Source organism: Pavona decussata, unplaced genomic scaffold (assembly GCF_977016875.1).
Source record: "Pavona decussata unplaced genomic scaffold, jaPavDecu1.1 SCAFFOLD_40, whole genome shotgun sequence".
NCBI lineage: Eukaryota > Metazoa > Cnidaria > Anthozoa > Scleractinia > Agariciidae > Pavona > Pavona decussata.
Genome location: NW_028145462.1, coordinates 3,416,178 through 3,429,213, shown reverse-complemented (window position 1 = coordinate 3,429,213; position 13,036 = coordinate 3,416,178). Strand labels below are relative to the sequence as shown.

General features: G+C 41.2%; 1 protein-coding gene and 1 long non-coding RNA gene across 2 annotated transcripts in view; one reads left to right on the top strand and one right to left on the bottom strand.

The window, feature by feature from the left end:
* The window catches only part of LOC146483249 (uncharacterized), a 333,500-nt gene that overhangs the window by 299,671 nt on the left and 20,793 nt on the right, over positions 1-13,036 (bottom strand). The window lies entirely within an intron of this gene.
* LOC146483252 (all-trans-retinol 13,14-reductase-like) lies at positions 75-11,365 on the top strand. Its single transcript, XM_085106314.1, has 7 exons — positions 75-502; positions 2,312-2,574; positions 4,412-4,613; positions 6,262-6,462; positions 6,916-7,287; positions 8,974-9,178; positions 10,973-11,365. Exons 1-7 carry the CDS (start codon positions 112-114, stop codon positions 11,271-11,273), a joined length of 1,935 nt encoding a protein of 644 aa, XP_084962440.1. The 5' UTR covers positions 75-111; the 3' UTR covers positions 11,274-11,365.

Genomic DNA, 13,036 nt, shown 5'->3' with positions numbered 1-13,036 from the left:
GCGTGACGATTCCCAAAACCACCGGAAGTTGCTTTGCATCTTGGGACTCACAAGGCCAGGAAGTTGCGAAAGCTGCCCCATGATGCATTGTACACATGACACGGCGGAAAAATGGCTCTTTTGGAGAAACTTTTTGAGCTTCTTCTGTATTTCAGAAGAAACTATCCTCGCGAATTCTTCCTAACAGCCTTTCTTGTAGTAGTTATACCACTTATAATCTCCAAAATTCGTGCCAAGTTTCGGCATCGGGGCAAGAACCCTTTTGCCTTCGACTGCCGGCGACCTCTGAATCCCTTGGTACTCGACCAAGGTGAACGGGACAAGGTTATCAAGCAGGGATTTGTGGCGCGCAAAGTGCCCGAGGATCTTGATGCTATCGTCATAGGAAGCGGCATTGGAGGTTTAAGTACAGCAGCACTTTTAGCGAAAGCAGGAAAAAAGGTTTTAGTTTTAGAGCAACACGATCAGGCGGGCGGCTGTTGTCACTCCTTCATCGATAAAGGTAAGATTGGCGAATAACAGAAGAAGTAAGTTAAGTACCGTAAGTTATGCTCAAAGTCTGCAGAAAACTTGAGCTTATGTGCAACTTTTACTTTTAAGTTCATTTGTTCAATATTCTCAATTAAATACCTCTATTTTACAGAAATGTGCTTGCCAGCTTTCATATTGAGAGTTCCCCTCTCGGGATTTCGCAAATGGGTCATTCCATTTTTTATCCCCCCCCCCCTATGGAGGGGATAATTTTGTTATGTCCAAACTAATCTGTCGGAATCTTGAATTTGGAGTATAAGGGAGCTCTTGAAACAGACATAATTCATCAAACATGAGGGTCTTGGAATCTCAATATGTCTACAGCTGTAAATCACTATTTCAGTCATGCATAGGGGTGTCGGAATCACTATTTCAGTCACGCATGGTGGTGTCAGGCACAAAAAGACCTGTCAGAATCTTGCCTTCCATAGGGGGTGTGGGGATAAAAAATGGAATGACCCAATGTTACACCAAATCTTTCGTGACTGTTATGGCCTGTTATGGTCAAGAGTCAGTATTTGTGTAGTTTCTATCAAAGTATTTCAGTCTGCTCTTGTTACCAGCAGAAAGATTCATTTGACTCTAAAGCAAGACTACCCTGCGAGTAGAGGCCCTAGATTGAAGGGCCTCTGCTCGCAGAGGATAATAAAAACATGAGGGTATATTGGGCGATTCCAGAAAATATCCATACCATACCACGGATGGCTTTTAGGATTTCCGAAGGGGAGGGGGGTTCACGATTATGGAATTCTGAGGGCATGGGGGGGTATTTACGTTTGGATATCCGAAGGCACTGGTGAATTTCACAGGTGGGATTTCTGGAGTAGAAAGTGTAGAGTGAGGTTCTTGAAAACGCTATTGTAGTGGACTTTTGTAGCTCGTAAATAAAATTATCCACGAACGTATGACTGCGGAAGCAGAAGACAAACATCGATAGATCATGATACATTTCATGTACACTACATGACGCATATGGGTTGAGAACACTTTTTGTGCACACTACATGACGTATAAAAGGACGCAACAAGCCTCGACGGCTTCGATGACCGCTGAAAGATTATAACTGTCTGAATTTGAGCTATTCTGCCTTGTAAACGTCAAAACAGCACAAGAATTTAACAAAAACGAGTAAAACTGCCATAAATGGTGTTTATTATTATTGCCAAATTTGGACTTAAAAAGAAGTTTTCACAGCCTGGCCACTAGCGGTAGGTTTTTCTTGTCGCTGAAGAGTAAAGTTTGTCGCCTAGCGCCGCTAGATCACAGCCCTGAGGAGGCATAAATTCATGTTCGTTTGTTCATATAGGCGTTGCTAAAGTCTAAAAACTGGAAATTCTGAAGGGGAGGGGAGGGGGGGGGGTTCACGATTATGGAATTCTGAGGGCATGGGGGGGTAACGCATTTTGGAATTTCCGAAGGCAAGGGGGGGTTAAAACATGGAAGCCGTCCGTTGTTGGGTATGGATATTTTCTGGAATTGCCCATTTAATGCAATGTATGTTTGTCGGTTAACCCCACTGACATATTTGCATCAAACATCAACAAACATATTTGCTGTCAGCAAATATGTTTGTTGATGTTTTCTACTGTCACATGCTTAACATCATTGAAGAGAAAACGCACTGGTCTTTTTCCAGTGTTCAACTTTTTGACATGTGCACCAATTTTTTGTTAAACAGTTGCTTTGAGGTCATTACTGATTGTACAATATTTGTAGATGAGCATATCCATCTAGCACTAGTTTACTTAATTATCCATTTTGTTGACCATTAATATTACAGGCTATGAATATGACCCAGGTATTCATTATGTTGGAGAAATGGATTGCAATGGATCCATGCGGCTTCTCTCTGATCAGCTGACAGAGGGGCAGCTAGCATGGGTTCCTCTTGAGAAGCAGTTTGACACTGTGTTGATTGGGGATGCAGGGCACCAGAGAAAGTACCCCATTTGTGGTGGACGGAATGATGATTACAGGAAGGCACTTTATGAGAGTTTTCCGTCAGAGAAGGAAGCTATCGATAAATACATGGAACTACTCAAAGTGAGTTTTTCATTTTGTTTGTTTGTTGCGTTTGACATAGTGAAAATGCACTCCTTATTGCATTTGGAGTTGAGATTGTGTGGGACAATCAACAAATGACAGAATGTATCTTGGGATGTGTATCTGGCATCCCACACAGATTTTTCAGGGGCGGATGATATCATCCCCAACTTGGCAAAGGAGAGAGCTAGAACCTGGGACTGAGGTCATCAAATGCACTCCCTTATCTTCGATGATTACTAGTTTTGTAAAGTTAAAACTTCATTTAATTAACAAGGGATCAGAAGAGCTCTCTTCATACTAATGGTAGTCAAGTGGTAATGTACTGTACATATCATATATCCACACAGCAGTTTACATAAGAATTATTCTTCTGTGGGGTGAGATCGATTGCATGTAAAGGTGCCAATAACAGCTGCTGTCAGTCCATGTAATGATCTCACTCACCTACCTAACCCAGATGAAATCACTAAGAGATAGAGATAGACCAGCCCACCAGGGACTACATCCCATACCATCCCTACTCTTTTCGAACAGTGTGTGGGTTCTTTAATGTCCCACAGATTACAATCAAAGGACTAGTTAACCTATATCGTTTCTTGATCAAAACAGTAGGCCTGGTCTTGATAATAGGTGAAGTGATTATCACTGATAAAATGTCTTGATTTATAACAACATTCTCCTGGTACCGTAACAATCTTTGCAGACTAAGTGTATAACTTAATAAGTGAGAATTTGCATACTAATATTGAGGCTTTAAGAATGAAAAGTGCAATATTGTATACATTAAGCTAATGAAAGGCTGAGACAATTACTATCTGTCTTTTTTTTTTTTTGCGTGGAATTTTTGGTCGACTTTTTTGTTTTGCTTAAGTGGCTGAATTTTTCCATGACGTAGCCTTCAATTAATCAAAGAACATCAGTCTGTATTTTGTTGTTGTTGTTGTTGTTGCAAAGCATCTGTTGTTCTGCTTCTTTCTTTGCTTCTCTGTTTGCTGTGTCAATAGTTTGGCCTTGCCTTTGTCAAAACTTAGCGTAAACCACTTAAAAAAAAACAGCAGTGTTTTCTGACTAAAATTAATTGAAGGCTGCATGAAAAAATTCAGATGCATTGTTTTGCTTTTAGCCCTTCAATTGTTTAAGCAACTGAAGTAGCATCCTACTTAACTTTGTCCTGCTCTGCAAGGACATCTCCTTCAATGATTCTTGCCATTTTGATAGCAGATTTTACATCAGACGTTCACAACAACAACAACAACAACAATTTATTCACAAATTCTGATGATATAAGTTGCTTGTCCCGCAAATGGCCACAAAGCTAGTCGAGGCAGGACAAGACCAGCACGAAACATTATGGGAAAAAAATTAAAATAAATTACAAAACATGGTGGAAAACGGAAAAAAAAACCCTTAACTTTACATAATAATGCAGATTTAGATAAGGCTATGTAACAAAATTAAAGTAAATTATATGTAATTTTTATCATCAATATTACAATAGAAAAGAGATGAAGAGGGAAAAGGAGAATCAGATTATACTAGCAAAAGAGAAGGACATGGGTGATCAGTTTTTCATTTGGTCAATTATCATTTCCACTTCAATCAAGGAGTCTACAGTTTCAAGTATATCAAATAACTTTCCTTTTAGGGATTCTTTAAAAGATTTTTTTGCACTTTTCTTTTTTACAAAGAAAAATGAAGAGGTTTCGCTTCATTCCCTTCAGACAGTGGTGTAGTGCCAAGTCCACTACATCCCTGGACCCTACACTATGACTTGGTGTGTTGACATACTGTAATTATAATATTTTTATATTATTTTGTACTTGTTCCCTTGTAGGAATGCCGCAAATCCATGCCAGGTTATGTGGCATTCAAACTCATGCCAGAATGGCTCGCTACAATCATATGTAAGACTGGACTTGCTAACTGGATGACAAAGTTCTTCAAGCATTCCAAACGCTCAGTGGCTGAGGTGTTGCAAGAACTCACTGACAATAAAGATCTACAGACTGTCCTGGCATACAATTTTGGAGACTATGGTAAGTCACACTAAAAGAGTAAAATAAAAATATATTGTATCTAAACTAACAAGAAATCTTATGTAGTTTTAAATAAAACTGTATCGAAGCAGATAGGAATGAGAACAGAGGGCTCTGAGAAACAGGGATGGCACAGTGGTGAGAGTATTACCTCCCAACAATGTGGCCTGGGTTCAATCCCCGGTGTTAATGCCTTATGTGGTTTGAGTTTGTTGTTGGTTTTTGGCCCTGCTCCGAAGGTTTTTCTCCGGGTACTCTGGTTTAACTTTCTCCACAAAAACCAACATTCCCAAATTCCAATTGGACCTGGAAACAGTAGATGAAACTAAGAGCCACTGAAATTCACATTTATTATTGTTGGAGACCTACAACCCAGTTCTCCAAACCTTGGCCCGCTTTCAGGCTAAAGTATCTACTGAATTTTCCATTTATACCCATTTTCAGACCTGGCATGTGTTTCTCAAACTCCTCCCAAAAAGATTTTGGACCCGAAAAACTGTTTTACATGCACAAAATTCATTACCAAAAATCAAAAACATTTTAAAGTTTTCCAAGATTGAGAAACACATTGAGTTAGTTTGTGCAAAAAAACTCCGAAATTTGTGGAAATGGAATAAGAAAATTACTTCTCAGGCCCGAAAGCTCTTCGGGAGCTTTGAGAAACGCACATTATTCTGGTCTATAAAATCTATACCCATTTTCAGACAGTCACGTTGAAACCAAAATAAGAAAAATCTATGCCCATTTTCTGACCAAAACAGCTCAAAGCCATAACCTTCGTACCTATACAGCTTATGTAGAGCGGTTTTCAATTGAGTGTTGTGAAACCAAAACCAAAGTTATTTCTCTGGCAACACATGTAGACAGCACAATGAGCCAATCAGAACTCGAAGCAAATACATGTAACCTGCGTCAAGCGCGGGAAAACGCGTGTGGCCAAGTACGATTGGTTTTGGTTTGGCTTCCCATAGGTTTAGAAAATGGCGCGAAATTTGCTAACCAATCATAGAGTCTGGCAAAGCAAAATCAAAGCAAACGCGAAATTACTTTCGACACTCGAATGGAATGGAAGGGAATTCCCCTTCCCCCACGAAAAATAATGGACTTGATACCCTCGTAAGCATTCTTGGCATCAGAAAAGGTCACTCATGGGAGGTACTGCTATGATTTAATTCCGGACTCTCCTTCCAATACGCGCCCCTTGCCAAGTGGTTTTTCAAGAGTGTTCTAGTTAAGACCTATTGTAGTTATACAGTTATCCAATATTTCCATTTAAAATTCATAGCAATGATTCTTAGATGTTTTGAACAAAGCCTATTCAAGAACATTCTGAACCCAAACCTTACCTCGTGGGATGGCACTGAAAATGACGTTGTTCAGACTCCTTGTTGCCCAAGAAGCAATCGTTTCCTCCTGCGTCCTTTCAGTGCCCGCCATTTCGTTTACTGTGACACGGGGAGGCATGGTGAAAAAGCGCGGGAACTGACAAAATCCTGTTCAGACCAGTACCCATGCCAAGGACCGGTGCCCGAGAACCGGATCCGGGCACGTGACCTAGTCTGAACGGGGCCTTAGATGGGTTTCTGATTTTTAAAGTTGCAGTGTTCCCGTATTATTCCATTATTGTTGCTTCATTGTTTGATTGTAGGAACCTTGCCGACGGAAGGAAGTTTTGCTATGCATGCTCTACTTGCAAACCACTACTTGTTTGGAGCATCGTACCCTCGCGGAGGCGCCAGCGAGATCGCCTTTCATATTGTCCCTGTCATTGAGAAAGCAGGCGGAAAGGTGCTAGTGCGAGCGAAGGTGTCCAAGATTCTGCTTGATGAAAACTCTGGCAGAGTTAAAGGTAGGCTGTCGATAGCAATGCATCTGTAACGAAAAGGGAAGTTCGGTCACTTGTTGGGTCTCTGCGAACTCTGAAAAGGAAAATTGGGTCACCAGTGGACGCAATTTGAACAATGCATATGTGTAAACTAGGGTCCAGTCACTTTGGGCTAGTTATTTAAACAAAGTCTAACTTAGGTCGTGGCTTAAGGCAATCAGTGGGCCTCTAAATGTGTTTTTAAGTGTTTGATATTAAGTAGATAAATAGTTTTCTAGTTTGGGATGCAAGCCTTCTTGCTACCGTCAGTAGCAGCCAACGTTTAAATATGATTGATGGCAAAATTGAAAACGGCTTAGAACGTGGTTTTGTTAAACACCGTCTAGAGTGTCTTTTAATAACTGACCCTTTATGAACTTCGGAACGGACAATAGGAATAGGCGGCTCGTCGAAAGTAACAACACTCTTTTCTTTCAGGGGTGCGGGTGCAGAAGAGTGGCGGTGACGTAGATATACACGCTCGGATTGTAATTTCCGCCGCGGGAATCTACAACACCTTTGAGACCCTTTTGGACGAGAAACGCGCCATGCCTGAAAAAACCTTATTGAAGTCCAACAGTGTACGCCATGGCTATGGCGCCATGTCCGTGTACGTGGGGCTTAAGGGGACCAAGGAAGACTTCGGACTTAAGGCCCAAAATGTATGGGCCTTCACTGGAAACAACGTGGATAAAATCACCAGGGAGTTCCTCGAAATGGATGCTTCCAGCGCGGGTACAGAGGACATACCGCTGTTGTTTATCTCGTTTCCGTCTACGAAAGATCCAGAGTGGGAGAAACGCCATCCGGGTAAAGGCGACTACTTTCATTGTTTTATTCAGCTTACAGTATTTACTCCACAACCTTCGATTTTAAGGGGCTGTGTCACCCCAGGCGCATGCGCGCGTTAATGAGAAGCACTTTGAAATCGTTGGCTCAACTTTTTCAAATACCGTCGGAGAGTTCAGGAAGCTGTTTTCGTCTGTTTGAATCGCGTTCATCTTCGGAAAGTTAGCTGAATCTTTTATTTGCAAACGTTCTTTAGTAATTACAGAAGCTGTTTGTTGCTATATTTTTGAAAGCTTTTGCAATGGCGGAAAAGCAGAAATCCCGCAACGAGTTGCATGCAAATTAGTCGCAACTCGCGACGCTACTGCGCATGTGCCCCAGCTGACATAGTCCCTTTAAGCACCCTCTTGGTTTCGTGAAAACTGAAGCTCTTGTTCCTCAAAAACGAGTAGAAATTAGAAACAGCACAAGAAGCAAGAGAACGTGGAATTTACTCCCTATTTTTTCAAGAACAATAACGTGTCTAACGTTATAGGTAGTTTATTGTTGTTGAAAAGTCAGAAATGCGCAAAATGAAATACGCGCCCAAGACGATTGCTCAAGGAGATATGGAGTATACGTCAAACGTGAGATACAACCGGCGTGACACAAACTAAATCGAGATGTAGCCAAACTGTAGAAACCGAGAAAGACTGATCAGTTGGAAAACAATTCCAATAATTAAACACACCAAATCGATCTTTTCCAAATATTACATAGCGGTTTTCAATTGAGTGTTGGAAATAATTCCCGTTTTCTTTGGTTTTGCACTACTGCGCTCTGTGATTGGTTAACAAAACTCGTGCCACGTTCTCAACCAATGGGATGCAAAACCAAAACCAATGGTCACTTGCGCTCACGCGTTTTCCCGCGCTTGGCGCTCTTTGCGAAAATAAACATTCCAGAAATCTTTTAAAGTGTGTTTTTTGACAAATGACGAACATCAGACTGCAATTTATGTTGCATGCGAAGTTCATTGTGTCCTTTTTATCAAGACTCAAAACAATAAAATTGTTATGTTTGTACCAGAAAGTGTCCGTAATAGCCCATTTTACAGTTGTGTGCTTAGTGACCTGGCCTTGGATTGGAAGGGAGGCTGGGGTGACCTTGTTTTGATACAAACCTCATTGCTTTTCATATGTAAATGAAAACTAGTTAGCATAAGAACAGCATGATTTACATGTGAAAAGCAGTGAGGTTTGTATCAAAACAAGGTCACCCCCAGCCTCGCTTCCAATCCAAGGCCAGGTCACTAAGCACACTCTGTAAAATGGCCTATTCCGTAATAGCGAGAGTCCGTAATAGGGGGAGTCAGTTTCAGTCAAATCCCTTTGGCTTTCGCCGGGGATCTGGATTTTGTCCGTAATAGCGAGTGTCGTAGCGGGGTGTCCGCAAGGAGAAAGTTGACTGTACTTCCTTTGAGTTCAGTGCCACAGCACGTACACAAAAGGAAACTATTGGTTTTTGGCACTAAAATAGCCTTCAAATATTTTAAGTGAGCAGTCACGTGAACAGTATCGAAAGGATCGAAATAGCCGATATTCTCTCGATATTCTTCAAGAAAACCCGAGTATCGATGATATCGAGTATTGGGCTTCGGTATTGGGCCACACCCTACTGATAGCTGAGTGACTTGCAGTTCACTTTTCTACCTTTTTAATTTTGCAGGGAAAACCACTTGCACGATCATTACTCTGGCCCCGTACGAGTGGTTTGAGGAATGGGAAAACGAGAGGATCATGAAACGTGGAGAAGAATACGAAGAGATTAAAAATCGTATTGGAAAGCGCGTATGGGAACAGACCTGTAAGCTCTTCCCTCAAGTTCGTGACAAAGTGGACTTCTTCGATGTCGGAAGCCCATTGAGTAACAGGTACTATATATTTCAGACTAATTTTATTGGGCTTTCACGAGTCAAATAACAATGTTAACATTTTATTTCCTCTTATGGCGAAACGGGGTGCATTCTACTGTTTGCAAAATGCAAATTTGTTGGGCTTGGAAGTAGGACGCAAAGAAAAAAATTCGTTGCGCGACAGATTGCAACTGACATCGCATCCATCCCATCCGTCCGTCCGTTCGCTCGCTCGCTCGTTCTTTCGTTCGTTCATTCATTTAGAGGTAGTAGGCCGGATGGCGCAGTGGTGAGAGCACTCGCGTCCCACCAATGTGGTCCGGGTTTGATTCCCGGACTCGGCGTCATATGTGGGTTGAGTTTGTTGTTGGTTCTCGTCCTTGCTCCGAGAGGTTTTTCTCTGGGTACTCCGGTTTTCCCCTCTCCTCAAGAACCAACATTTCTAAATTCCAATTCGATCTGGAAAACGTCCCCAGTTAGTGCTCTGCGCTAAATACATTTGACTCTTGAATAAAGTGATTTGATTAATTTATTTAATGTAGTGGCCAGTTCTAATCTTGAGGTCGACTAATACAATTAAACTAACTCGAGTTCGTTGAATTATGTAGCTGGCGAGATTTTACGCGCTAAGCTAAAGTTGAGCAAAAAGCTGAGAGAGAAATGAGGTGTGGAAATGTTATCCCGTGCTTCGCCGTTCATCTAAGGCCCATCCACACTAATGCGTTTTCGTTTGCAAACGTATCCTTTTTGATGCGTTTTCGCCCATCTTCCACACTAAAACGCCCAAAAACGCCGACGAAAACAGAGAAAGAGAGAAAGAAATCATTTATTACACATCATACCTCGCAGTCGTACAACTGAATTATGTACAATATACGAAAAAAGAAAAGAGTAATTACAATAAAAATATTTGAAATTTTTAATTTAGTATAAATTACAATAAGGTTTTACATTACATTGCTGTAATGTAAACTTAGAGACTGGAGACTTTTGAAAACGCTTCGTTTCTAGTGTGGACAGGTGAAAACGGTGACGTAAAAAGCGTCACATGCCATATCGGAGCATCTGTCCAAGATGGCGGATGGTCTTGTGATGTTAACACATGCGCAATCCCAGGTCCCAGTCGTTTTCATCGTTTTCGAGTGTTTTAGTGTGGACAGGTGAAAACGATACAAAAACGCTAGTGTGGATGGAAATATTTTTCTTCGTTTTGTTTAGATGAAACGGATCTTTTGAAAACGCATTTGTGTGGATGGGGCCTTAACCAATTAATTAACAATGGCTACGCTAATCATGCGCATTGCGCCGTACAGGTAATAGTCTTGGGTTCAATAGACTTTTCTCCAAAATGGCGGCAACAGATTTGAATGAGTTAAAATTGAACTGAATGAAAAACTGATACCAGCACTGGAAAGAGCACCTTTACTTTAGTAACCTTGCAAAGTTTCAACTTATTAGGTGTTATATCAGCTTAGGAAATGTAAGATGAAATTTAACAAATTTACAGACGTTTGTGTGACTAGGGGTATACGTCATACCCCCAGTCATACAAACGTCTGTAAATTTTTCATTTTTCAACTTACGTTTTCTCAGTTGATATTACACCTGACATGCTGAAACTTTGCAGGGTTACTCAAGTAAAGGTGCTCTTTCCAGTGCTGGTATCAGTTTTTCATTCAGTTCAATTTTAACGCGTTTAAATCTGTTGCCGCCATTTTGGAGAAGGGTCTATTAACAATGGCTACACTAATCATGCGCATTGCGCCGTACAGGTAATAGTCTTGGGTTCAATATACAGTGTCCTTTTCCCAGGTACTACATCGCGGCACCCCGTGGGGAAATATACGGGATTGACCACCACGTGGAACGCTTCAGCCCCCAGTCTGCTATAAAGCTCCGACCGAGTACCTCTATCCGCGGATTGTATCTCACTGGACAGGATATCTTAAGCTGCGGGTTTGCTGGAGCCATGTTTAGTGGTGTCATCACCGCTTCTGCTGTTCTTAAGAGGAATCTGTTTTCAGATATGAGTCGGCTACAGAAAGAGCTGAAGAAGAAACCGACGGCGAACCATAGTGAAGTGAAGAATGGCGCGGTGAAAAAAGAAAACTGAAAATGCGTATCAAAGGTTCGACACTATGGACGCGTTTTATTGAGACGTATTCCGGATATTACGAAATCAGAACACCTTGAAAAATTAAACCTCTTCGGCTAAACTATAGGATCATTTATTTGCCTTACTAAAAAACAAAAAGAAATCATTCAATTTACAAGTCAAGGTAATGGCGAGGAGACCTCAAGAAACCACCCGCCTTATGAGAGAGGCCACCTCGGCTGTCATTAATAAATAGAAAATATGGTGCTGCGTAAGTGCGGCTTGGACAATTAATGATTTTACAGATAAAAACTGCAACATTTTTTCCTTAAAGGTGAAAAAACAAGATGAAGAAGTAATTGATGTTGGGAGAGAGTTCCAGATTTTGGGTCCTTGGTAAAGGACTGTGAATTGCTTAAGGATACAGGGCCCATGGCTCACCAGTCAAATAGAACACATTCAGCCTCTTTAAATTCTGTTCGCGACTGGCGAGCCACCGAGCCACTAAATTATAAACCTTAATCGTTCTTTAAATTCTGACCGCGACTGGTAAGCCGTCGAGCTATTAAATTATAAAACCTTAATCGTTCTTTAAATTGTGATCGCGACTGGCGAACAGTCAACCCACTAAATTATAAACCTTACCTCACCGAGCCGCCTCATGTATACCTCTCGAAATGTGTCCCTTTATTTTGAAGTGTCTCCTTTTCTTCGTATAAAATATCAATAAGAATTCAATTCTTTTGCTTTGGCCATTTGGATATTTTTCGATACCAGGCAACAGTTTTTGCAGTGTTTTCCTTTTTCAGAAGACACGGAATGTTCCATAAAATTCCTCGCCCCCTGTCTACCGTTACGTTGTCTTGAGCACTGGCAATGAAAAATGAACAGGACTGCAAGATCCAGACAAATGGGAGCAAAAAGTCATACAAGTGATATCTTAGCGAAAGAACAAACAAACTCTAAACAGCTATTAGGGGCTAACCCGAAAACCTTATGGTTCCTTTAGCCTCTAGGCTCAATTAACAATTACCCTCTTTGCTATTTTTTTTTTCTACAATGGATATCGTACGTCTCCTGAAATTGGGTGGGTCAATAAAGATTTCTACTACGAATGTTGGCGCTATCGCCACAGGTACCGTCTGCTGAAGAGACTGGCACTAATCGCCTTTTATACAAGAACTGAAACGTAAATTTTTAAGTGCATCCATGCGTCAGAGGCTATGAATCAAGTTTGTGACCTAAGCGAATGTTTCTTGGGGTGAATCCCGCCAAATAAAATATTTTGTAATGCGAGGTTTCTGTTTGATTATGTAGTGCACGTAACGTATGGGGAACTGTACTAAGAAAATATGAAGACATTTTGAACGCCTTTGCCTTCAAGAGTCCAATTATGATGCAACGTTTGAATCTGTACGTTACTCCGACTCGTATACTCTTATGGAATCCAAAAGTATGACTTTCCAATTCCATACTCCAGAAACTGTGAGAAGACTGGGACGAGTAAGGGATTATGGGATCGTTACCCAAACGATCCCATAATCCCACACTCGAACCAGTCTCCGTAGTTTCTGGATTAGTGAATTGAAAGATGTTGACCAGTACACACCTCTGTAGAAGTATGCACTATAGGCCAGTTCCGAGTTGCTTTGAACCTCGTTATGAACGCGAGGCTAAGTGCGAAACTATTATGAAAATTAGCTTTCATTCATAGGCAAACAAAACTAATAGGCCATTTCCGAGTGGCTGCGAACCTCACTATGAAAGCGAGGCTGAGTGCG

What these genes read in the sequence shown, in the direction of transcription:
- LOC146483252 (XM_085106314.1), top strand. Translation starts at nt 112, where the DNA reads ATGGCTCTTTTGGAGAAACTTTTTGAGCTTCTTCTGTATTTCAGAAGA. An exon ending in GTGGGAGAAACGCCATCCGG is followed by an intron (nt 7,288 to 8,973) that starts GTAAAGGCGACT and finishes TTAATTTTGCAG; the next exon opens with GGAAAACCACTTGCACGATC. An exon ending in GGAAGCCCATTGAGTAACAG is followed by an intron (nt 9,179 to 10,972) that starts GTACTATATATT and finishes TCCTTTTCCCAG; the next exon opens with GTACTACATCGCGGCACCCC.